General features: G+C 42.5%; 1 protein-coding gene across 3 annotated transcripts in view; it reads left to right on the top strand.

The window, feature by feature from the left end:
• astn2 (astrotactin 2) overlaps positions 1–27,564 on the top strand; it is a 264,845-nt gene that overhangs the window by 206,646 nt on the left and 30,635 nt on the right. For all 3 annotated transcript variants that reach the window (XM_086053042.1, XM_086053041.1, XM_086053043.1), the window contains exons 17-19: positions 352–671; positions 13,463–13,596; positions 14,048–14,196. In XM_086053042.1, the coding sequence (XP_085909168.1) occupies positions 352–671; positions 13,463–13,596; positions 14,048–14,196 (603 nt within the window). The remainder of the gene's footprint in view (positions 1–351; positions 672–13,462; positions 13,597–14,047; positions 14,197–27,564) is intronic.

Raw genomic sequence — 27,564 nt, 5'->3', positions numbered from 1 at the left:
TCAAACCCACCGACATTATGTTATGGGTCTCTGGATTGGTTGGTTGGTTGGTTGTTGATTCAGTTGCATTTGACAGTGTGACAATGACACTCTTGATTCCACACACATACTCTATGTTGCCTCCTCATCCTCTGGAATGGTTTCGTTTCCCCGTCACCCCACTTCCGATGGGAAGATCAAACATTTCTTATTGACTCTGTGGTGGAAAAGCCCCTGTTTCTGCTATCCAGCCTTAACAAGCTGATGACAGGGTGGGTTTAGAAATTGTTGTTCTTGAGCAAGAGAGTCAATCCAGATGTAGACCATAAGCGGTTTGTTGTACCGGTACTTGTTCTTTTTTTTCTCTTCCAGAGGCAACAGAGCAAGGGCTTGGTGGCGGCGGCGGGCGTCATGAGCTGAAATCGGTGCCCTTTATCAGTTACTTGACAGCGTTGCAGAAGAGCCAGCTGCTGTCCGACGACGCAGTCAGTGGTGTGGAAATCCGTTGTGAGGAGAAGGGCAGCTGCCCACTCAGCTGTCACTTGTGCCACCACCAGGCCGGGACGGCGGGAGGCATGGTGGCAAGGGGCCGTGGCAGGGGCGGTGAGCCGCCCTCGCCCATCCCCGTCCTGTTGGAAGTCAGCCGCATAGTGCCCCTTTACAGCCTGGTCCAGGACAATATCACCAAAGAGGTGAGACTCTTATAATGTGTCATAGTATGGTTGTTATTATGGTATTGCACAATGCTCAGAAACCAACAACGTCTTCTGTCCTAACTTTCGTTGCATATTTTAGTACATGCAGTACGGTGAAACTGAAACTGCAACCCCCCACCCCACGTAGTTCCCAAGTAAACTCCTTCTAAACCAAGTGCTTGACACAACTTGTACTAGATCCCAGGGGAATCATTTTTCAATCATTTTTGTTGTTGTTGTTTTGTTTTTTATTATTCATGCCAACCCGTTAATCATGCTGTAAGTAAGTGGTGCGCAGCTGCACATGCACACTGAACATATTCATGTGCACTCCAGATTGGATTGGTAGACATTTGTGTACCAAGCATATTGCAGCTGCCAACATGGCTGTGGTCAAAGTCAAATCAAGTGAATTGCTACGACTGCTTCTGAGCGCCAACCTCAAAATAAAAGCATATTAATGCACTGATGTCCATTTACATTATTACTTGTTAGGTTTTTATGTAGCTAGCATAATGCATAGTATGAACAATTGATGTGCCGGCTGGATTGACTTGGCTGGCCTGACTGGCGACTGCAGTCCAACATATGTAATACGAGAAGCACCACCTGAGGTGGTGGCCGAACACACTGATGAGGAGACAGCGGGCTTCACGGACAGCTCAGTATCATTGTGGCTTTGGATGTTTGTCCAAATATGTCTTTACGTGAAAGCGGTCCATCGTGTAAAAAAAGACGTTCTACGCTTTACTTTTACCTTTGTTTTTTAGGTTTTTTTTGGACTAATTAGAATTTTTGAGAGCGGTCAAGTGTTGATTTTAAAGTTAAATTGCTAGCTTCGGCCACACCCCTGCTCGGACACCAACGAGGATCTTCAGCTGTTCTGCTTTCCTACTTCCTTCGCTTCCAGAGCTCCAGCCAAATAAACGTAAGTATGGACTCGTGCACCACCTGGCCCTTCAATGTCCTATTCATCTTGCAAATTCTTGAAAAAAATAAACAACAATACCTTAGTGGTCACATGGACTCTACAGCAATCTATTTCGAACTTTTTCCAGATTCAGGGCGTCTCACTCTAATGAGACGGCCCTGACAAAAGTGACTTATGAACCTTTACTAGCTACAGACACTTCATCAAGACTATTAATACTCTACCTCAGCGCTGCCTTTGATAACATTGTACTAATAGATCATCTCCAAACATGTACAGTACATATGTCTTGGTATTAGAGGTCGAGTACTTTCTTGGTTTAGATCTTATCTCTCAAAGAGGATGCACCATGTAATCCATGGCAATGTGACCTCTGAGTATTATAATGTCACCTACGGTGTACCGCAGGGATCAGTACTTGGCCTTCTACTGTTCAATAATCACAGTATATGCAGCCGCTTGGCAATGTCATACGCAAATATCGCATTAGCTTTTCACTGTTGTGCCGACGATACCCAGCGATATATGTCTTTAATACTAACCCACGTGATTGCTGTAATTTCAGGTGTGTCTCATTTAAATTAAATAATGTATATCCTATAACTTTTTGCTTTTTAAACCTGATAAAACGGAGATGTTGTATTGGCCCTGTTAGATACAGGTACGTGTTTAAGGACACCACTTTGAGTTGTTATAAAGGTAACATTAACCCAGAGTGACTAAGCAAAATATCCAGGTGTTATATTTGACTCAAATCTCTCCTTTCAAATGCACATTAAGAAAATTACCGGAACTGTATTTTTTTTTCACCTCCGCAATATCGCTAAATGATGGTCCACTCTATCCACTAGTGACACAGAAATCTTACTTCATGCATTTGTTATGTTTGTTACGCCTTGTCTATTGTAGCACACTGTTTTGTGGTCTTCCCATGTCATATTAAAAGCCTGCAGTTAGTACAAAATGCTGCAGCAAGCCTCTTGACAAGAACAAGAAAGTTTGATCATATCACTCATATACTGGCCAACTTGATTGATTTGAAAGTTTATTACTTTCTCTTAAAATATTGCATGATTTAGCACCGTGCTCTCTTGCTGACTTAGTAGTACTGTACAGTATGCTCCTCCCGGAAACGTCAGAACACACTGTTTTTTGATGATCTGAGAGCTAAAAAGAAGTCAGCAGGTTCTAGAGCATTTTCTTTTTGTGTTCCAGTATTTTACAATGCCCTACCTGCAGAAATTAAAGTGGATGCTTCAGTAGAATTGTTACAATTTGTATTAAAAATAATGTTTACACACTGCCATCTAGTTAAATAACATGTAATCCTGTTTTACTGACACTTCTCCTCTCTCCCCCTCCTCTCCTGTTTGGAGATGGGGCTAGGTGGCTGAATGTGAAGCTGTTGCTGTTTGGGTTATGCATTCACTAACCAGGACAAGATCTGAGGTGGACCACTTCCCTGGAGGTGTTGTTGTGAAAGATTATGCATCAACTGACCAGGCCAGGGCCAGAGGAAGAACCACTTTCGTGAAGGCATCTATTCACGACGCTTCATCTCATTATGGACTCTCATGCATTTATAGCTAACATTGTATAGCACCGTATCCTGTGAGAAATGTGGCCTATTCTAGATCCATGGCAGCCTTGTCATCCCAGAAGGGGGATACCTCCATCTGCAGTCTGTTCCCAAGGTTTATTCTTTTTTCCCCACAATGGGGTTTGGAGTTTTTCCCTTGTTTGGTTGGCGGGTTTAGATCAGGGGATGTCGCTAATCTTTGTCAACTGTGGGCCCGCGAAGGCTTTTGAGACTCTCTCTAAAATATTTTTAATTATGCATGTGGTTGACTGAAATCTCTGTAATGCAGTTTTTCTCTATCACTGTAATACCGTACTAGTTGTACAGTTGAGTTCAGTAGTTTAATGGACCTTGTATTTTATGCTCATCATTGACAATGTATCTCGAGGCATTTAGTGGGGCAGTTTCAACTCATCACCTCTAGGGGGCATTGGATGGTTAATCTTTTGTAAACGCGCCCAGTAATACAGCGGCCATAAAAAAGATGACATCATGGTTGTCTCTCTTTGTGAGCAAGTCACTGTCTCAATACCTGTGTAGCGTGTGTGTGTGGGTGTGGGTGTTTGTGTATGTCTAAACAAGCATTGACAGCCATATGTAATAAAGTATCAGCATAATGGCCAAATGTTTGGACCGTGAAAGTCAATCGTAGGAGATTGCTTTTACATAAGATAATTAAGGAGAAAGGAGTGTGTGGAGGAGGGGTGCAGGTTTTGACGTCATGTTGACATTAGTTTACCCCATTTTTGCTCAATTCTGCATTCATCTTTGCATAGCTGCAGCTATCACGCAGTGCATGTATGTTTGTGTGTATTTACAACTAGTTTATGCATTCACTAATCAGGCATCTAATCACATCACCTAAAAACATCCAAAACAAACAAAACATGGCATACAGACATATACATCAACAAAGCTCTGAAAAGTGTGTGCCTCCCACACCAAGCACCGCAGCCCTAAAGAAACGCACAGTCAATAGCAGACAATCTCTAGTGGACCTTATCGATAACTAAATGTGAAGAGGAGCAAAAACGTCTTCATTTTCTCCATTTCCTAACCTACCATAACCCCACCGCCCCAAGCCCCTCGATTCCACCCCTCCTAAGTCTATAGCCATGGTCTTGCGGGGATGTACAGAGTGAGATGTATGTGGAGGAGGAGGACTGGACTGCAGTGGATTGCTCGAGTGAGGTAGCTCCAGGCAGGATTATTAGCTTCTTATTGATGTCATCGACCCCTAGGGAGGGAGGGGAGTCCATCACTCCCCTACTCTTTTTTTTTTTTTCAAACGTCCTTTTGCTGCTGTTCTTGGCCATGGCAAGTGCAGCTGCTGCTAGTCTGAAAGGTACATTAAAAGGTACATATAACATGTATTGAATAAAAGCCATCGAAAGGCACACAACTGTTCGTTCAGTGTGTGCCTGTGTGCGTGTCTTTCACACACACCTTTGAGACTTCTTCTACTTGGCTGCCTCGATCAGGAAGACAGCTGCCATGTTGCAAAAGCTTTCTCCGTGATGAGCTTGTTCTTCTTTTATTTATTTATTTTTATTTTGGCGCCTAACTGCAAAAAATAGAGAAGTACAGTAGTTGCTCTGCTGAAGTGCAGGTGGATTATGTAAGACAAGAACTGTAGATGCGTAAGGGGTATGGGAAATTAACTGCAGTATAAAATCGACTTAATATGATTTAAAGCAAATCTGACCCTCAAATACAACAACGCAACACATGCCGGACAGATAAATTATTTGAATGGGCCTAACTGAATCCTAACTAGAAAGAAAACCATAAACTGGCAATTGATCATCAGTGATTGACGTCAATTGCCAATTCTTATTGCTGCCAGCAGTAATTTACACTGCCCAATAACTGTATGAGCAGTAAACCGAAATGGCAGCTAATGACTGTATGGAGGTTTACATAGTGGAAGAAAGTGTGACTTAAAAGAAAAACATACAGTAAGTCACATGACAAGGGATGAATACGTATCAAGGGAGGTAATGAAATTCCGTCTGAATGCTTTAGTTTTCATGGTGTTCTAATGATTGACACGTGACTAACCAATCTACATTAGTCCAGCTGACAAAAGCGACCAATCAGTTGCTGTCATTACTGACAAGTCGACTTGCTAATGCCTGCATGAACTAAGATGGCAGACATTAAGGTTTTAAATATCAGACACAGATAATAAAGGCAGCACAAGAGATAAATACGTGTCGACGTACGTCATGAAATGCCGACTGGACTTTTTAGTTCCCACTATGCATGTTATCATTGACATACATCTTTCCAATATCTGCACGATGACCAGTTGAAGAAAGTTTATGTCATTAACTCATTTACTGCCAGACATTTCAGACCCGCTTTTACCCTAACGTTTGAAAAAAAATTAAAATATAGATAAGTAAATTCCTGGGATTGAATGGCTGGGCTGTGAAAAGACAAATAAATACGTCAATGGCAGTGAATGAGTTAATGACGGACAAATAGAGTGTATGAAGAATTACTTTATGAACAGTGATTGTGGTGCCTGTCAGGAGTTTTTACATTTAGAACGCAGGCCCTGAAGAGAATCACGGTGAAAGAACTGACCAATCAATGGTGCTGCTAGTATTCAATGCCAAGTAGTCTAGCCGATGACTGCATGAACAGTAAAAGTGAAATGACAGCCTATTATATATATATTTTTATTTTTATAATTCAGAGCTTTTTTATATTTCTAAAGTCACAGGTGATTGGCCATTAACGCCCAGTCTGAAAGAAATATTTAAAAGACTAAATTCAGGAGTAATATCCCTGTGTGCATCTTCCGAGAACCGACACAAACCTCGTTGAACTTCTTTGCCGTTGGCAGAAGCTCCAAAGGGTAAAAATGTGGATTTTTATGGATCAAGGCCGACATTTTTGTCTGGAACAAGGTGACGCCCCTGACTCGAAGTGCACATAAAAAAACATTTCAGTTGCATGGTAAGATGAAGTTGTAAAGCACAAAAATGTGCAAGCCTGTTCCACACAAAATGTGGAAATTGCTCTCAATACTTGGTAGGTTGATAATCTGTCTTGTACTACAATGTTCTGCTGCACCTGAACCTCACCAGAGTTTTTGATCGTGGCTCCCAGAGTCTCAATTAATGTCAGATGGCTAATAAGAATTTTTCCCATTGGTTTTAATGTGCACTTGAAATTATTTGATATTATTTCAAACCTTACTCTTACAAATCTTATCAGTGAGTGAATATAAAATAACTGTAATGCTCTGGCAAAATCTTAAGAGTTTTTTTTTTCAAAATATCATGTTCTAACCACAGCATCTGACTTGTTTATGGAGGATGCTGTAGGTGAGGGTAAGGTGACCATTTTTATCTGGAGTACGGCTCTGGCAGATGCTCAATAACATAATTACCTTAGTTTTGTATGATATTCTATTTTATTTCTCTTACCAGGATTCTATCCCAAGTGCTAGAGTTTTCCTTATTTTTACACAGGTCACAAATTATCTACTTTGCACTTCGGCATAAACTGTAGAGAACATTAAACAGAAATGGGATCAGGTAGCGACACCCTTAGCAGTGTAATCTGGCATTGCACCTTCTTTATGGGTTGCTGGAACACTACATAAATTTATATGCTTGGTCGTCATTTTACTGGAGTTGGTGAGAAAGGAAGACTTTAAGATTATAGGCTCACTTCCTTGGCGATATAGCGCCATCCCGTTAATTTAATCAAATCTCAAAGTGGTCTTGCTTTTCCCAGGTCTTAACTTGACTGGAGCCACACATGGAATGGTGATCTTGAATAGTAGCATAACCTGCAACATGCACTTTAATAAGCACCCTCAGAGAGATTTGAAGAAAACATGGCGAATATATACGCAACAGCTTGCCAGTAGCCCTGCGTTGCCACAACTTGTGTTATGGTAAGCCTCCGAAGGAATGGCTTGTGAGCTCAGCTTAGCAGCTAAAAATGCTCCATATCTTGAAGGCAGGCCGCTGTCATGCTTGCACACAATTGCCGCCCCTTACTGGGACTTGTCTGAAAGAGGAACTGTCTAAATCAAGATTTAAATCAACACCGATGCCCTTTATGTCAAAAATTGGATGGAAAGACATGAAAATCCCAGGTTGCCTCCTTGAAGCTCCAAACAAAAACCAACCTGAGGGCATTTGATGAAATACAGAGGTAGCCTGACACATTCAGTTTCCAGAAAATAGAATTTTGCCATTTCCTAAGTACGACCGGAATGTTTGCATGCAACAAGCCAGCTCCAATAAATGGTTTCAAATAGAACCAAAATAACAATGATGTGTCACAGGGCTATTTCTCTGTTTATAAGACTTCATTGCTATCTACAGGCTTGGCATGCAAATTACAGCCTATTCAGTCTTTTGTTCTGGCCAATTTTGACAACACATCATCAGTAATGAAATTACAAAGACAAATTGTTTGTGGGTTTTCAGATGAATTTCTCTCTTGTGACATCAATCAATCAATCACATTTATTCATACAGCACTTTTCATATACAAAAATGCAACTCAAAGTGCTGTGCAATAAAAATGTCCAAAACACAACATAAAAGGAAGACCCGCTCATGCTCTCCCTCCCAACATACCCAAAGACATATATCTGCCAGTACATCAGCACTCACACACACACACACACACACACACACAAAGCACACAACTTAATAAACTGTGTTAAAAAGACATGACAAGGCACAGGGAAACCATATGAGGAAATGGTACCTCACGTTGAGGGAAATGACAGTCCACGGCCACAGGGAGTGCCACCATCACAGAGACCCCCGGCCCAGATTAGCCGGGGAGACCCCACACCTAGTGTAGAGGCCCCCGGTCACCTGGACCTAAGGAGCCCCTGCGATAATGCCCCCTGCGGGAAAGACAGCCACATTCCACCCCCACCCCAACGCGGACGCCCCCCATGACGAAACACTCGAGCTAAAAGCTAATAAGAAAAGAAAACATCAAAACTAAAAGGCAACAGTATTATAATTTAAGAACTAAAATCAGTAAGATCAGGTAAAAGAGTCCCCAAACATGACATGGAAAGGTTTGGGTGAACCAACCCAACCAGCATCTCCAATTTCTTGGAAGCACAGATAATCATATGGTTCCTAAAAGCGTCCTCTGATTGGAATGACTGCGTTAACACATGTTTACACACAAAACCCCACACTCTTGGTTCACCGTTGGCAATCTCCTGTGTGGGCTGACTCTTTACCACCACTGGTGATCACTTTATAAATCAATACTGTGGGCCAGCTGGCCAGTGTTTTCTTGTATTAGCCACTAAAGGTGGACAGTAATATGGTCAGCTTATAGTGGACAAACTGATTAATACATTAAAGAGGTCACAGTGGCCTCCGTGGCCTTCTTGTAAGTCACGTCAGGCTTCTACGAAAATGAAAGGTCCAAATAGTGTTTTGGTGCCAGCGAGTCTGCCCGGGGGGGGGCTACATGACGTCAAGGCTCAGAATTTTGCAGCTGGAGTTGTCGCTGATGCTCAAGTATCATCATCAAGGCTTTGAAATGAAATCACTTCAACTCAATTCATTTTGATATTGATAAAATCATGGGGATGAATTGAGGCATGTTTGCAAAAAGGCAGAAACTGAGGGCCATCCACTGACACTGAAAGCAATTGTGGACATCCAGTAGCGTCTTTGTCAAAATACCTCCTTTTCCAAAATGATGTCTAATGCATAATGATTTGTCTCATATCCTCCCATTAGTCAAAGACAGAATGTATATGCCTCTATAGTGTTCTGGGAAATGTATCTATGGATAATCAATAAAGTAAAAGATATCATCCTCTTATCAAGTAACAGCAATGGACACATGCACCTTCCCCCGCTTCCACTGCATTCCATTACTAACCTCAACGCCTTTTTTTACCTACAAGACTTTTTGTTATGTAACAAAAATTGGTGGTGGACCAACCACTTAGTTAGGCCGCATACCCAGAAAACTATTATAGTCTAATATGCTTTTCCTCCGCCCCATAAATTTCTTCTTCCAACCGGATTTTTAAGAATTGTGATCAACAGCAAGGCACAATTTTTATTTATTTGGAACTAAATAAAAGTGGTGCAACATAGATGAACAGATTTTTTTTTCTGGGCACGCACATACCACTTGTCAGGCATAATTCATCAGAGGGAAAATGTGCATCGGAGGTGGGCAACCTTATTCCTATCAGGAGCCTTTTTCTTAAATTCTGCTTTGGGGAGCTTGACTGGCTAGTATAATAGCATAGAATAGTAACAAATGTATGTCTTTCAGCGCTCTGTATTAAATATAGTCAAATATGAAATTCACATGAGAACAAATGAAGAATAGCACCGAATTCTGAATATGTCAGAGTCATCGTCGCATTACCTCTTTCAACCCCCACCAGCCTCTCTTCTAAAACCACCATTCCAATCCCTGTTACCCAAAGGGGATTGGCATGCATTACTTGTCAAACATAAACACGGTGGTAATCGCTTTGTCTGTTTTTCCCATATGCAGCCATGCAGCGAATCGTGCAGCACCATATGGGCTCTTTGTTTTTTTGAGGAATCTAATAGCGGCAAATGCAAATGCGGGTCCCTTGCTCTCTTTCGCCTCAAGCAGCTGAGGTCATACCTGCGATTTGTCTAGTCTGTGAGCCTGTGTAGATGTCAAGTAAATTTTGTTCAAATGTCTAGAATTTGTCTGTGGCCGGTTTTCTGCTGACACAAAGTGGCAAGCCGCTTGCAGCGGGGAGAGAGGTTATAATATTTCTCCCTTTTTGATTTGCCAGATTCACTCATTCATCCGGCTCATTTGGGGGGTCCACAATATGGACTTGGCCTCCCCACCCACACCTCTTTGCAGCTTTAAGAGCTTCTACCCTTCTGGAAATACTTTCTACAGAAATGTGTCTGCTGTAATGTTTGCCCACTCATCCAGAAGATGAACGACTACAAAAGTTTATCCCAAAGGTGTTTGACAAGGTTGAAGCCAAGTCAGATCCTGCGATGGGTCTCGTTTTCTGTACTTTTGCTGACACAGGAAGGATCTTCCCCAAACTGTTCACCCAAAGTTGGAAACATGGAATTTCAAAATGTCTTGAGACTGGACTCAGTCCCAGACGACTTTCGGGTAGTCTCGTGAACAATGTTATTTTAACTTGGATATACAGTGGGGCCAATAAGTATTGGGCAACAAAAAAATTTGCAAATTCACCCATTTTAAAAGATACGAGAGGTCTGTAGTTTTCATCATTTGTACACATCAAGCGTGTGAATCAGAATGTAAAAATTAAAAAAAATCACATTTTATGATTTTTAAACAATTTATTTGTGAAAATGGGTGGTATTGGGCAGCCAGCAAAAGTTAATTTTATGTAATGTAATGTAGCATTGGGTGCCAATGACAGAGGTCAAACGGTTCCTGTAGTTCTGTAGTTCTCTCTCTGCACAGATCCTTTCTCTAGCTGTGATGTTGGAGGGCTGTCGCTTGGCAACAGAGTTTCTACTCCCGCCACAGGTTTTCAATTGGGTTGAGGTCTTGAGACTGGCTAGGCCACTCCAGAACCTTTTTCTGCTTTTTACTTTGTTTTTTTTGGGCTGTGTGCTTTGGATGATTATCGTGCTGGAAGACCCAGCTACGTTTCATTCAATTCTTTGAGGGAAGGAGGTTTTTACCCAAAATGTCACAATACATGGACCCATTCATCTTGCCATTGATGCGGGCCAGTCTTTCTGTCCCTTTTGCAGAAAAGCATCCCCATAGCATGATATTTCCACCCCTATGCTTCACAGTAGATATGGTGTTCTTGGGATGCAACTCAGCATTCTTCTTCCTCCAAACTCGGCGAGTGGTATTTAAACCAAAAAGTTCGATTTGGTCTCATTTGATCACATCATATTCTCCCAATCCTCCTCTGGATCATCCAGATGGTCTTTGGCAAACTTCAGACGGGCTCTTACATGATTTTTGCTTCGTAGGGGAACCTTATGGGCAATGCAGAATTTCATTCCATGACGACGTAGTCTCTTTTTTATTGTTCCTCTTTGTGACGGTGGTCCAGGCTGTCTTCAAATCATTGACCAGTTCCCGCCGTGTAGTTCTGGGGTGATTCCACACTGTTCTTAGGCTCATTTGAACACCGTGAGGTGTGATCTTGCATGGAGCCCCACTCCTAGGGAGATTGTCAGTGATGTTTCATACTTTTTCCATTTTTTAATAATTTTTCCTAATAATGTTTCCAACTGTTGATCTTTTCTCACAAAGTTGTTTACCAATTGCAGTGTGACTCATCCCAGCTTTGTGCAGGTGTACAATTTCATCTCTGGTGTCTGGTCAAAGTGGACCCTGGATTTATTTGAAAACATCAGTAAATCAGAGCTGCAAGGCCTGGGGTCAACCTCCCTTGATCTTCGTTTTGACTCAGTTGCAAAGTTGTGCTCTTGGGCTTTGATTCTGTCGCCTCAACTGCAGTACAACTACCAGCTATTACGAGTTACTATTTGCACTAGCTGATCAGTTAGGAGCTCGGAGCATGTTGGGATGATACCATATGAGGGATGTAAACCACTGTTGCTGCGAAATTAGTCGTGCAGATTCGTCATCGATAAGATAACATTTTTCTCATTCCTGAGGCCAACAGCCGCATGCCAAGACGTACAGTAAAAGCAGGAATTGCTTGTTCTCCTCTATTCCTTTGTAACTGAAGAACATGCTCCACAGTTAGCAATGCAGTATGCGAAAAGGCAGAGGTGGCTGACTCAAGTCACATGACTTGACTCCAGTCAGACTTAAGTCACCGATTTTATGACTTGCTTTGGCTAAAACGTATAAAAGATTAGACTTGACATAATGTACACTAATGCGCTAATGCACATTTTTAAATCAATGTTCCTATATAAAATATTTTTCAAGACAGTATTGATCATCACAGTAGTAGTAGTTGTGCTACAATCGGTGAAAAAATATTTCTCGAATATATTTTGTGAATGATTATGGTTGTTTGACTTGATTTATGACTCGTGTAAGACAGGTAATAACTTGCTTACATTTATTAGGGACAAGACTTGGCTTGCTTGATTTTTTTTTCCCCACAGTGGCTTCGGACTTGCTTGAAACTGGAAGGTTATGACTTGTGACTTAGTTGTGACTTTCACACATTACTTATTCCCACCCCTGCTGGGAAGTGCTTGGAAGTTTACCTTTGTCTACTTCTGTGATCGGGACTGTGAACTGAAGTGTCCTTGGCATTGCTCCGGCATGAAACAACTGTGGAAATCAATAATTAATTTGGTGTGTGTGCATTGACTACGTGCGAGAGAGTGGTGGTCTTCAAGAAGCGTCCCTTGCTTTTCTCAGGGTGAACAAAAGAATGGCTGCTCTTTGTTATTTTATGTTGGGAGCCTGGTACCTGGCGATAATGTTTCTGTTTGGTTCCACTGTCCTCTTTTCGTGACTGTGATCAAGCACTTGTCCAAAGTTAAGTTAAGGGCACATAAATAAACCGAGTGCTCTATTGATCCAACTGCGTGACAGGGGGAGCCAGAGTGCTTGCGAACGCCCCTGAACTCCGTCTATTGCTCCTGTGGCTTTAAGGGAAACCCTGACATTATATTTTACTGCCTTGACACTCCCATTGGCATTTCACTGCCTTTTAGAGAATGACTGAGCTCCTTACATTTGATTTTTTGCTTTCAGCTGTTAATGAAGCAGTACAAGGAGATGCAAGGAGATGATGTCATCTCCTCACATATCCGCTCCTCCCTCCGCTGCTGCAGACAGACGACCACACAAACATAGACGTCGAAGGGGTGGGTGGGGGGCATTCACACCTCCATCATGAAAGTCACAGTACATCTATGATATCGCAGCGTAAGATCAACGATGTTAGTGAGATGTTCCCCGCTTCCGGTAATTGGAAGCAGTGGAATTGAAAAGGTCCTTCTGTCTCCGTGTGTGTGAACTGTGCTCACTATCTTAGTGAGCCCCATCTGGGTGTGAGACCTTCCTATAAAGAGAGCATTTATACACTGAAGGACATTTCAGCTAGTTTGAGGCTTTACACTTAGATGATTCATTTTACGTAACATTCAAAAGGAACTGACTGGAGGAGAGTTATATAGGAATAAGTATAATGATTCCTATGCTTGTGTGTGTGTGTGTGTGTGTGTGCTCAGATCGTGGGGCAGGTTGGCAGTACACATAGATGGACAGGCAGTGCATGTTCTCTGAGATAATTGTATTTCCCTCACCTGTTACCCTTTACAGGCCTTCAAGAGCGCCACAATGAGCTCATACTGGTGCGGCGGAAAGGGCGACGTCATTGATAACTGGTGTCGCTGTGACCTGAGTGCCTTCAGCAGAGATGGCCTGCCTAACTGCAGTCCCCTCAGACAGCCGGTGTAAGTGTGAACTGATGTCATGCCACCTCAGAATCCAGGCACACACGAGAATGATTTTATAGATGGATGCACGGATGCGCCATGTAGATGCAGACATGAGAAAGTTACGGACACAAGGATAGTTCCCAAAGCCCTAACAGCTGTCAATCAGCCCTTCCTCTGATAGGAACATGCTCTCATTCAAGGTGTCCTGATGATACACTTGAGATTATATGAACTACTGACTCCGGGTCCTGTGGATCAAAGGCACCCCAGACGTTTCCGGCATAGTTTGGTACATTGCGGTATCAATAACAGTTTCAGCGCACTTACAACTGATTGCACATTATGTATTGATAATAATCCAAATGCACAATTATACTGATCATTTTTTTTATAATACATGTTTATAAGATGGTCACTTCGATAAGGTGTTCAATTCCCACATCACATTTACTCTTGTTTTCTTTAGTTTGCGCCTAGCCCCTTACCTGGAGCCTTCAAGCTCAATGGTGGCCCTGGAGTGGTTGGACGTGGAGCCCCTGATTGGCTGCAAGGTTTCAGACTACATCATCCAGCATAAACGGGTGGAAGACCCCTCAGAGGCCGAGGTCTACACAGGTATGAAATAATACTCCATCATTCTAGCTGAGGACTGTATAAGATGTTCATAGTTGACTTGAGCCCAGAAGTCAGTTACTAAACCAAACATCAGCATCTAAAGTGTAAACAGGGTGTCAGATTAATTAACGTGTGGAGATTTACCACACCTTTCTAAACTGTGCAGTGTTCAAGATGGTATGTTTGTTATGTAGAGACGATAAGCAGTCTAGTTAGTAGACTTTGATGTGATCACTCCACAATGTTTTGTTGAGTCCATGTTTATGTTCCAGGGATTAGTTTGATTTGATTTGATTCTCCAAAATTACTGATCCCTAAAAATGTCCCATATTTTCTATGTCTGCCTTTCGAACTTCTTAAAAATGGCAGACAAAATTTTACAGTACACCAGCAATACACCCCCCCCCCCCCCCCGGGCATTATGTTTATTTAGCTAATGGGAGGTTTCACATTTGCTTAAAATTTAAGTCAAGGTAATACAAGAAAAACATCTGTAGCATGGTAAATAAATGGCGTAAATCCAGTCGTGTGGATATTCTCTGCAAAAAAATAGTATCATGGCTAAAACACTTATAGTACAAATGAGGAGAAAGTTAAGAATGCTGTTGTAACAGACAGCCGATTTACAGGCGCACACCACGACTACTGATATTCTCCGCCTAAAATGCTGTAAATAGTGCTAAACGGGTTGGCATGATGTAAAACAAAACGAAATGGTAAACAAAGGTGGAAAAGTGCAAAAAAAAAAAAGGAAGAAAGTTAGCAGAGCTAACAGGTAGACATGTTAACCGGCATTTAAGTCCAAATCTTTGAAGTGTTAATGTTGTCTATTTGTGTCCTGTGATTGGCTGGTCCAAAAATTGATAACTTTTTCAATAAACGTGTCATACAAATGTAACGACTTGGTCAAGTCACACCTACTCGGTCTTCGAATCCATGCTGCCACTGCATCACCGGATACAAGTCGTGCACACTGACCCGGCCGCTTACTCAGCATCCACAGCACTGCCTTTTGTACACTCTGAGGAGTGATCTTTTACTAATGTACACTTCCGTAGTGCAAGGGTCCGTTAGATAAATCCCCCCCCCCCCCCTCCATTGATGTCTCCACCCCTCTGCAGCTGAGTAACTTGTACCATATGTGGGTATTTGGTGTGCATGCACCTGGAATTGTATTTTGTCCTAGTGAAGAAATGCTGACTGATTAGAGTTGAGTGGCTTGTAGGAATTTGGATCATGAATGAAGAAAATGTGGTCCGGGGCACAAATGTTGCCTCATTTGCTGCAGAATTAGAAAAGTAGTAGCTATGGCACTTCCAAGGAACCGGGGGTGAGTCAGAGGAAGGGTGATAGGAATTGAGTAATATTGGTGTGGAAGGAGTTGGCTTTAGTCATTGAGAAGTATGGACAGGCAATCCATCACCCCTGGGAGGAGTGCTGATGAAGCATGGGCCCCAGCAAGGTGGTTGGAAGGGGCAGATGGTGTGGGTGACTCACTTTGCTACGTGCCAGTCACCACTATAAATCATGTCGTTGCAAAGCATGTAATATAGATTAGACATCTTTATCTTCATTTTTCACCTTTTTTCCCCTCTTTCCATTATACTGTATGTGATTGTATAGTGTAATCCTGCAGCTCTGGAAAAATAGCGGAATGATGCGTTGAGAAAAAAAAACTAAAACCAAACAAACAAAAAAAAAACTATGCATAGTTTATTAGAGTGAATTTTCATGGATGAGCTGTTGATTTGGTAAATGCCTCCCATGCGCATTGTCCAGTGTGAATTATCATCAGCGACTGGCATGCAGTCGGGTGGCCTCCACTTCAACGGTAAATGCTGAAAACGGCAGTTTGCTCAACGTAGCCATTGTTCTCCGACGCGAGCAGGACAGAGATCGCTGATACATACTTGGATGGATCGCAGGGGAAGATTTATGAAATAATAGGGGCCTCTTAAAATGATGAGATCTTGTTCTCCGGACTCAGCAAATAATCGCGCACAGTGTTGAAATGTATAATTTTCTCACACTTACACTGACTTATTTGGAAATAATTCGATTGGTACTGGCCGATCTTCCTGCTTGGCATTTTCTTTAGGGATAATCTTCAAGGCGCTTCCTAGGAAAATGGAAGACAGCTTAATGCAACCAAAAGCCCAAATAGAATCTACTCGAGCCAAGTAGGCCCTGCCCACCTTTCGGACACAGATTGAAACAACAATTTCACACTGTCAATCATTCAAAATGTTGACTTTGACAGACAAGGAAACACATTCCTTGGCTAACCAACCTTCCAGCACTGGTCACAAGCAGCCCGTTTTGAGGAGACATTCTTTGCTCAGGGGTATCTTGGTGGTTTTCTGGAGTTCTTCGTTTTTCCTTGTTCATATTTTCCAAGTCTGTGTGACGATTTCAAGCAGTCGGGCCTTTTCCTGACATCTAACATCTAAAGGGTGGGTACACATGCAATAAAGGATTAGTTGCCTGATTTACAGAAACCCATATTTGACGATCCTAAGGAAAAATCCTGATCCAAAGCTTTAGTCAAGACTCATACTTGGAAGAAACAGCGTAATGTTTGGGTTTGGCTCATTTGGTGTACTTAAGTTTGGGCTGACTCTTTTAAGTTATTGTTGACCTTTTGCGTGTTGTGCAGCAAATGCCAAACGGGACTGGGTGGGGGTTGGGGTGCTAGTAAAAGTTGGTCGAAGTTGGTGGACGGAAACTCTAACAGAAGCCCGTTTAAAATAATAAGTGGACCAGCCAATATGTGATTACTATTTGGTCCAGCCGGACAAAAAGGCGGATAGACGGATGGTGGAAGGGTATCCATGCTGCAGGCGGGAAGGCGATAAACGGACTGGGAATTTTCAGTAAAATGCCCAGCTCTGTTGAGAAGTGTGTGCACGGCTCGCTATCAGCAGCTCTTGTTTGTACTGCATCCCTTGGCTGATTCCATTCATGCAAATCATCAGAGTAAAGTAAGGACAAAAATGTACACTACTTGTATTGAGCAAAAAATGGTTTATGCAGTTATGCGAGATACACCAATATATATTTCCTTCCTCTTACCAGTATGATTGAAGTTGAGCCAAAGATCTACTGCCATCAGACGTAGTCTGTGGCGGGATCAGCAGAATGTAAATCTTAACACCCGAAACTCCCTGCCTACTTCCTTTTGTGTTGAAAGCAATTGTCTTTGTCACGCTGACATTGCCACACATCAAATTTTTAGAGCCGCAAGTGCTGTGTGACCCTGCACTTCAGAGACACCAATGTCCGTCTTGAATGAGTTCCCTCAGAAAGAGAAATTCCAACAATGATTTAATTATACATCTGATATGGAATAAAACAGTAAGTTAGTGTGAAAGAGGGAATTGTTTTTCGCTTGCCGCAGTTTCTTGCAGTAATATTTAGAAATAGAAAAACTGACAAAAGGAAAAGCTGAATTTTTCAACCTTTCAATGACATGAAGTGGTGGTGTGGTATTTATGGTTACTGAAGTCTATTCATTTATCAAGCATTCATTGAGTGTTGCAAGAACATGCAGCTCTGGGTGCCACAGTCTCCACTTTGCTGCAGTGTTCCCCTCAGTCTTCTCTGGAATGAATTGTTTCATGTTCTGATCGATGCATTTGATGGCAGTGTGTTTTTTTTTTTGTTGCAGTTTCTACCGTATTTTCCGGACTATAAGCGACACGCACCCACTCTATTTAAAAAAAAAGGAATGGAAAAAACATATATAAGCCGCACTTTTATATAAGGCGCACCTATTTATGTCGAAAAATTAGATATTTACTGCAATTAACAGAACGATTTTGAACTGTAAATGTACATGTATGTACATGCGGAGATTCTCTCCTAACAGTGCCTTTTAACACGGCAGAAACTTTGCTGATTAAAGCCTAAGGTCGACACTCCAGTTTGCCAGCTCTACTTCCGCATACCACGTAATTCATAACCTAGTGCATAGCGCCTACGCCTGTTGAACTCCTCCACCTGCAGTCACATCCTGTTAATGGCACTTGGATTGTTTTGTATTGTAATTCCGGTTAGACCGCCCCTAGCGGTAGAAGAAAAATCCACAGAATAGCCGCACCTTTATATGCAATAAAAAAAAAAAAAAAGTAGCGGCTTACAGAAAATACGGTATACTAAAAGTATAAAAACAACAATCAAGTAGCCTTACTGTGACGTGGTCTAGTGTCAATGGTAATAGCAGTTCCTGTACCCAGCCACTGGCATCTTACTCGGACTAAGAAACAAAATGGCTTGAGGTTGGCGATTTGGAGGCAGCTGCACATTCACATTCATGCAAATGTCAGTGCATGAGTCACGCAGTCTAGAGTGCACCATTTGAGGAATGTGCACGGAAACGTGTCCGTGGATTCTCATGTCCTATTCTGAATGCCAGAGCTGTCTAGACCACAGTAGGAGGAAATGGTACCTGTCCTCCGGTACATTCAGGACTGTCAAAGGTCTATCAAGTGACAAGCTGAGATCTATGGGTGTAAATCAGTGATTGACTGATTAGGTGTATGCTTTTGAGTGTGCTTTTTACCCCCACACTGATTCAAGCAATTTAACAAACCTCTCTTTCAACTGGTGTTTTTTCATCTGTAACAGCTTCCTGCATGAATGAATGCAATCATCCAAGTAGTTTGGTGTCTTGCCTGTGAATGCAATGTATTCTAAAGGCAGTATCCCAAAAATGCCGCTGATGCGACTACCTCCTGTTTGATCCGGACTCCAGGAATTATTTTTATCTGTCTGCTAATGTCATTGGTTGCACACTGCATGGAGCTGGACTGCGTTGCTAAGTGGTGTGCGTAGCGGCAATGATCAACACGAACCTAGCCTACGTCAAAAGCGTTCCCATTTTATGCCCAGCCTGGACTAAGCTTGGCTATGAAGACCTTTCACCTTTGCATGAAGACACACAAATCCGCAAAGTGGAACACAATCCGTCCCATGACGCTGGTTGTTCTGATTTATAAAATATTGTTCCAATAAGAAATTATGTGAAGTGAATTGAATTGAGCCACTGTAAAACCCTAATTGACTGTTCAGCGAATGTTTTAAGAATCTTGCGTACATTTTTACAATGCTCAAAGAGAAGTTACCTACCACAATGAAATTAAACAAAAGTCAAAACAAGAAACCTATGCACCACTCACTGACTATTATTTCATGCTTGTTATTAGCCGTTATGCAATAAGATACATGTTATTTATGTTAGCATCTACTAGGTAAAATCAATTCGTCTGGCTAATTGATGTTAAATTATGTTGCACGGAGGAGCCAGTTATCAGCTAATTTTCTAACAGACAATTATGCCTTACACAAAAAAAATACATAAATAAATTTGTTTTCAATGTTTTCTACTAAATTCACTGTAATACCCCACAACCATGATAATCCCAAATCCCTCCCCCCACTGCCACCTCTTTAGGGATAGCCCATGGAGAGGCTGTGGCCATTTTAGGTAGGAACAATCGACCCATCCTTACAGCAAAGTTGAAGGTGAGGACATTGTGTGACGTTAAGCAGTCATCTTGCTTGCACTAAACCACCAAGAAAACAAAAGTACAGATGCTCAGGAATGGGGAAAGGCACGGTAAAGTGATCAAGGGTGGGGAACCTACAGCATTTGATGGGACTGCCATGCAATTCTAAAAATAAAAAAATCTTCAGAGGAAGTGTTGTAAAAAAAAACAAAAAACTCAGCCTTTGTGATAATCAAAATCTGTCCCATCATTGCATCCTATTTATTCAGAGTTTAGTCCTCTTGAGGTAATTTTCGTAAAAATGCACAGACCCTGACGTAACAAAAAAACACTTCTGGAGCCAGGCATTAGATTTGAAGCAGACAGAGGGGGATCACCTGTTCCCACAACTGTGGCGAGAGGAACTCTGACTCACAGAGATGAAGTGCAGGTGAAGATGAGGTCACCGCAGATGGCAGTCGATCATCCCAAGTGCTGAATAAAAGCAATTGTAAAGGTGAGTTGAGATGGCATTTATAGTCTTCAAATATGATAAATCATCCCCATTGGCATGTAAATTGTGTCTCGCTGATCCACAGCGTGCAGTCTCGAGTGAGTATGCCGGGTATGTACAAGTGAAAGGACTCCAAACATGAGCTGTGTTTGAATAGTTAGTGAAGAAAAACGTCACCCCGATCTGTTTCTTCCTGTGTCAAGGAATGGAAGATAAGTCATTTGAGGCCTGGCTTAGAGCTGAGACTAAGGTCGACCACAGTGTGTTCCAGGACGCTGATCATACAACAAACGATTCATTCTCAGTGGAAATAATGCGAATGGATTTAATCAATCCCAGGGTCTTATTGTTGAGGGGTTAGGGTTATGTCTGGTTATGGAAAAAATGGGTGATTGCCTTTATGATTAGGATTGACTTTTTAATGAGCAGCCTGGGCAGGGATGCGTGCCAAACCGAGAACCACGTCTGAGTCTATGGCATCAATTGGGCTTTGCTATCACTGATAATATTTTGTAGTGGGCTCGCTACAAAAAAATCAATATGATTATTTTGATGCTCACTGAGCTGAAATCCTGTGCGGCTGTGTGTGTGTGTGTGTGTGTGTGTATGTACCCATACGTTAGATGAACAATTGTTGTTTACTTAGTCGAATTGAACTGACTACCTGGTCAGAGATGCGTGACCGTGAGCCTGATTTGCTCAAGTTGAATTTGCCCTGCGCTCCTTCACCCTGGCAATGCATGCCGGTGAACGGTTGTTATTTCATTATCAAATTACAATGTTTTTTACTTATATGGTAGTCGGCAGTCAGGATAGAGAGAAAAATTACACTTTGTGCTCTATAGTCCTCATATTTATCCTCCTAAGTACAGTATCTTCTATAGTATGTCCATCTGCAAGTATGGTGCCCTTTTATCCTGATTACAGCATTCAAAATATTTTTAATAGACTACATGTATCCTGTTTTCGATAGAACTACCTTTCCCTCCCTTAATACCTCTTTAGGATTGCTCTTGGGAAGGACCCAAATCACTGGGGTCTTACATTGATGGCCTCTAGATGGCACACCAAGTCAGGGGCCGCGTTCACCAAGCAGCCACTTGAATAAGCAGCACTGATGCATTAGTGTCAGGTTGGGCATTCATCCACAATGGCACGTCAAAGCAGCTTTGATACAAAAGTCGAAATTGGCGATCAGATCATATGCATACTAGCTGTAGAGCTTTTTGTTTGAAAATGATAATGTATTGACATTTTAGGCATGGCCTTTTAACCTGCCCTTTAAATTTCTAATCAATTTCTAAATATGACCTCCTAAGGGTTGGCCGTATTGATCGAACAGTGGTATGTAGGTCAAGCCAGAGAAACTCTGCCGGTAAGGTGTCTACTTGGCAAATGTAGGAAAACACCTCACACGGTTATTGCCACTTCAGTTTGTTTTGCAGTAAATTGCGTGTAATGTTTTGACTGCATGGGAATGATTAGTGGCTTACCTAGTCTGTAACGTCAGATGTCTCTATTTCCTGTCTCTCACTGTGAGTTCCCAAAAGGAAAAGGGAAGGTGCCAAAATCGTTGTGAAAAGTGTCTAATAAAATGCTTTAGTGGAAGGCGCCTCGTATACTTGACGAATGTGGACAAGCTTCTGGTTTCCGTCATCACCTTTCCTCGATGTCATTGTTTTGTCAGCTGCTAATTCGGTGTCCTTATATCACACTGTTATGTCCGCACACATGCACGTTTAATGCTAATTGAAAATTTACAGGTCCATTTTGTGTGTGTTACATGTGCATGAGACTTGATCTTGTATTTTTTTGTTTTTTATGGCCGGGACGGAGCGGTTGTATGAAGATGTAGGAAAGCCATGGTCCGTCGGGAATAACGGGCAGGAGAAAAGAGTCAACAGAACTCGAGGCTACTCAGGAATGATGTCATCTCACACTCACAATTTTGCACTGTAAAAACACGACCAACCATTTGATCTTTGCACCTTCCTCTTGCCATTACCAGCCAGACATGCCCATGACATTTGGAATGTCTCTTTCGGTTTCCTCATGTTCCAACAAGGTATCCCACTCCCTTGTTTATGTAAGCACGCCATCATTGCACAATTGTGCCCGATAAGCCCTCATTCAAAGAGATTGAATTATATGGAGATAACCGACGTCCTTGAGCACGGGTGCAGATAACAGATTGGAGTGACACAGCTGACTCTCTTTGTGTTGTTAATTAAAGATGACCTCATCGCTAAAAATGGATGCTGTGCACCTCCTCATCACGAGCCTCGCCATCAGCAGATTGCAGATCGCAGGCAGGGGGCCAAGGGGTTTCTGCATTCCCTCTTTTTTCCCACCCATTCTTTCCCATTTTTACCTCCTCACAAACACGCCGTTAGTGTTGCTTTCTCTTTCATTACTTTTTTTTTAAAGCTCACTCAATCATACAGTATTCAAAATATAACTTTGACAAGATCCACGTTTTATTCATTACTGTTTGTTTTGGGCCAGGTACAACAGCAGCAATGAAAGAAAAATCTTTGAACGTGATGAATCCGAGACATAAGTTATGTTGATCGAAAGCGAAGGCATTTAAGCCGGGCACTTATTCTGATTCATTTTGCCATTCGGGACATAAATAGTAGTCAGGCTTTCTTCATGATGACATGGCAGTGATACACAAGAAAATGTACCTGCTTAGACTTGTGCAGAATCTCAGTAAGAGTTGGCTGAACCCCACATTTTATTAGGAAAGTTACTAGGTTTTTTTTTTTTTTTTTTTTGGTTTGATTTTTGCAAATGCTTACGAGTTGCCAGTACATCAGGATGAAAGAGTTGATATCCAAAACCAAGAGTAATAAATCCTTCCTCAGTATGCGCTGTTGAATGTACATAGATACACTTATTTCATGCTGATCATAGTTCCAGATGTTCTGTACTGTCTTGCTATGTTCACCACTGCATTATAGATGAAAACACTTTTATGGTCAAAACCATACATCCATTTTCTAAAACAATTGTACTAGGTCTTGGGTGAGCTGGAGTTTATCCCAGCTGACTTTCAGCAAGAGGCGCGGTACACCCTTGAGTGGTAGCCAGCCAATCAGAGTGCACATTTAGGAAAACAAATGCTCACAGTCTTGTCACCCCCGTGGACAAATTAGAATCTTCAATTAACCTGACATGCATGATTCTAGTTAGCGATTAATTTGATAATAGATTAGTTGATGATTCATTTTGAAACAATTTTGACAAAAGTACTTTTGTCCAACTAGACCTATTGTTTCCATGTCATGATAGTCTGAGATGATCACCGGAACTCAGTTGGATGACTGACCAAAAGGTTTCTTCTATTAACAGGGGTAAACATAAGTGGTCTGCAGATGCGCATGTGTGCTGAAGATATTCACATGCGCACCACATTTGATTGTGTGAGTGTGCATTTCAGAGGCGAGCGTTGTCTATCCGTCACTCAGTTCCCATCTTTGCTTCCGGCCAAGCCACTTGGCCACAGTCCATCCTCGTAAGCGAGAGCAAATCGGCGTCTAGAACATAATTTTCACGTCACACGCAGGCACCGCACAAGCAGACACGCCGCCAAATAAAGAAACATATCAAATAAAAGCAACAGACACACGCGCGCACAGTGTGGTGATCGGTGAAATAAAAACAGTATGGGGCACTTGTCATTGCGTCTGTGGGACTGAAAAGTAGACAGCACTGTTTTATTTTTTATTTTGATGTATTTGGCTGTGTGTCAGAAGTGTGCCACCTGCATGTAACGTGATAGCGGTAAGTCTGTTGTCAACGCCGTTTGGCAGACTCGGACCGACCGGGCGGGCCTGAAAGCCTGAAATACAGGCGAGAAGTCACAGACGGACTAAAGCACTGACGAATGCCCACCACTGCCGCATTTGTGTAGCAAGCTTATTGCAGCTCTGTCATTTTGATTGCGTTCAGTCCAGCCTCCAGCCATGACCATTGAACAATTTGATGTTTGACCACCACGGCTGAACTCTGAGGTATCCCTGCACCAACAATAGGAGACATAGCTAAAGCCCTTAGTCAAGCTGGGGATACAAAAGATTGGTACAAAGGGACCCAGTACGCCATATAACTACAACATGAAACCCAGATTCATGCAGAACACTACACTTTGAAATACCAATTATCACTCTTGATATCGTAATTTCCATAATCCCCTTTATGCGATGATGGGACCCAGACAAGCAGAAGTGGCGCACATGTTTGGAGGGAGAAGAAAAGAATTCAGTCAAGAGGATAACCGGAGTGTGATATGTATTTGCAAGCACTCTTTTAAAAGCACAGTGATGCGAAGACCAATGATAATGACAACCAGGCTGTTGAGCGATCAAGCTGTTGTAGTGCCGGCCAAAGAAGAAAAAGGGAACGACGTGCTTGGCTGCCTTTGAAGAGCAATTAATTCCTATCAGTAGTAGAATTTCACTACATATTACACAGCACACTCAGGCAATAAACATAAATGTTTGAGCTCAGAATAGTCCAAGTATTATTTTTGATCAGTTGTGTCCCGTTCATATAAAATCACAATTTATTGCTGATATTTTACAGGAAATGGGGGATAGGTTTTCACTATTTTCAATGATTTATTTGAAGAATCGGGGCGGCACGGTAGTCGACTGGTTAGCTCGTTTGCCTCACAGTTCAGAGGTCGTGGGTTCGATGTTTGCATGTTCTCTCCGTGCCTGCGTGGGTTTTCTCCGGGAACTCCGGTTTCCGCCCACGTTCCAAAAACATGCATGGTAAATTGATTGGACACTCTAAAATTCCCCAAGGTGTGATTGTGAGTGCGGTTGTTTGATTCTCTCTGTGTGCCCTGCGATTGGCCGGCAACCAATTCAGGGTGTCCCCCGGCTACTGCTCAAAGACTGCTGGGATAGGCTCAAGCACGACTGCGACCCTTGTGAGGATAAGCGGTATAGATAATGGATGGATGGATATTTGAAGAGGCGGCACGGTGGTCGACTGGTTAGCACATCCGCCTCACAGTTCAGAGGTCTGGTTTGATCCCGGCCCCGGCCTCCCTGTGTGGAGTTTGCATGTTATCCCCGTGCCTGCGTGGGTTTTCTCCGGGTACTCCGGTTTCCTCCCACATTCCAAAAACATGCATGGTAAGTTGATTGGACTCTCTAAATTGCCCCTAGATGTGATTGTGAGTACGGATGTTTGTCTTTCTGTGCCCTGCGATTGGCTGGCAACCAATTCAGGGTGTGCCCCGCCTACTGCCCAAAGACAGCTGGGATGGGCTCCCTTGTGCGCGACCCTTGTGAGGATAAGCGGTATAGATTATGGATGGATGGATGGATATTTGAAGAATCAGAAGAAACTTCTCAGGAAAAATCTGGATTTTGCCAGGAACATTTGTGTCTCAGCCAAAAAAACAGACAAACGCACCACCATCATTGGTGTATTCAATACATCTTGATTGCTAAACATACAACATAATGACAATTTTAGTTACAGAATGACACATTACAAGAAATATCAGGTTGTGTGGTCAATTAGAGAAGCTGAACTGATTAAAAAAGTTCATACTGTAAAATAAGATTTTTTTTTTTATTTATTGTACACATTTCAGAAGTCAAATCAAAACTCAGCACTATTATGCAAACAAAAAAATAATGTTACTGACACTATAAACATTTCACACACTATATACATGTCATGGGCGAGGCACACGTGGTTGGGACCCAAATGCTTGAGTCAGAGTTGGTGAGGGCAAACAGGTTTAATCCAGGTCAAGGTCGGTACACGTGAGACACAAACAATCGATCAGTTACAAGACACATGAGGCAGAAAACAAACAAGGTTCTGGATACCATGTGCACTATGGCTATGATTGAGGTAAACACATCGCTGAAACGTTACCTGCAGAGAATCGACGAACTGGCAATGAGACAAGAGGCACAAGAGGAATATATAAAGCTTGATTGGAGATGAGAAACAGGCGAGGGCAAAACAATCAGGGAGCAGGTGACGCTGACAAAGAAGAGGGCGGGGAAGCAAAGAGCAGGCTGATGAACTTAGGAGCGAGCTTCTTGGACTCGACTCAGAGGGGAAGACCCTATGTGGACAACCTCACCTTCTGTAGCGTGGAGCAGGGTCCTCCTGTGATCCGCAGCCACTTTGTAGATTTTGGACTGACGGAGGAGGTTTACGTTCCCAGATCCTCCTGCACCATCTCACCAAGGCCAACATGCAGGGAACCAAGGAATCAGAGTCTTTGGATAGGAACAGAGAGGGTTGATGGCCATGAACAATGTCGAAGTGGGACATACCAGTGGAAGTGGAAAGTAGAGTGTTGTGGACAAAATCAACCCAAACCAATCTCTGGGGCCAGGTTTCAGGGTTCTGGGAGACAGTGATGCGGTCAGTCTCAAGTTCTTGATTGATGCGCTCAGATTGACCGTTGGTTGTGTTGTAATTTTGTTCTGCAGATGAGAGCTTCTTGGACAAAAAGGCACATGGGTGAAGTGTATTGTCCTTGAAGCTAAATTGTGAGAGGATCACACCAACTTCAATGTGGGAAGGGTCTACCTCCACCAGGGACTGCTGGCTGGGGTCCGGGAGGATGAGATCCAGGGTGGAAGTGACGGTTTTCTTGAGGTGCTGAAAGGCAGACTCACTTCATGTGGACCAGGCAAAGGGTTTGTGGGAAGAAGTGAGATCATGCAGAAGCAAGGCAACAAAACTGTAATTACGAATGAATTTCAATTGAAATTAGCAAATCCTAGAAACCCCTGAACCTTCTTCCTAGAACGAGGGGTGGCCCATTCAGCAACAGCAGAGACTTTGGCAAGCTCCATCTGGATCTCCCCCTCAGACAGAACGAACCCAGGAAAAGAGACTGAGGATCTGTTTAACTCACTTTTCTCAGCCTTCACGTACAACTGGTTGTCAGACAACCGTTGTAACACTTTCCTAACATAGACTTTGTGAGTTTCCCCATCGGTGATATATATACCAGACTGTTGTCTAGATAGATAAAGACATTTAACATATCCCATAGGACATCATTAACAAGATTTTGAAAGACCACAGGTGCATTAGTGACTTCAAAAGGCATAATAAGATACCCATAATGCCTTGTGGGGGTGTTGAAGGCTGTCCTCCGCTCATCTCCCTGCCTGATTGGTAAGCATTGCAGAGATCGAGCTTGGTAAAAATGGTGCTCCCCTCGAGAAGTTCAAAGGCTGTAGAAATGAGGGGAGAGGGTAACGGTTCTTGATAGAATTAGCATTGAGGCCATGATTGTCAATGCAGGGTCTGCGGATCTGGTCCTTTTTCTCGATGGAGAACCCTGCTCTAGCGGCAGAGGAGGAGATTCGATGA

The sequence above is a fragment of the Filicampus tigris genome, chromosome 15 (genome assembly GCF_054856515.1).
Source record: "Filicampus tigris isolate MCC_2025a chromosome 15, RoL_Ftig_1.0, whole genome shotgun sequence".
Lineage (NCBI taxonomy): Eukaryota > Metazoa > Chordata > Actinopteri > Syngnathiformes > Syngnathidae > Filicampus > Filicampus tigris.
This window is presented reverse-complemented; position numbering and strand designations above follow the sequence as displayed.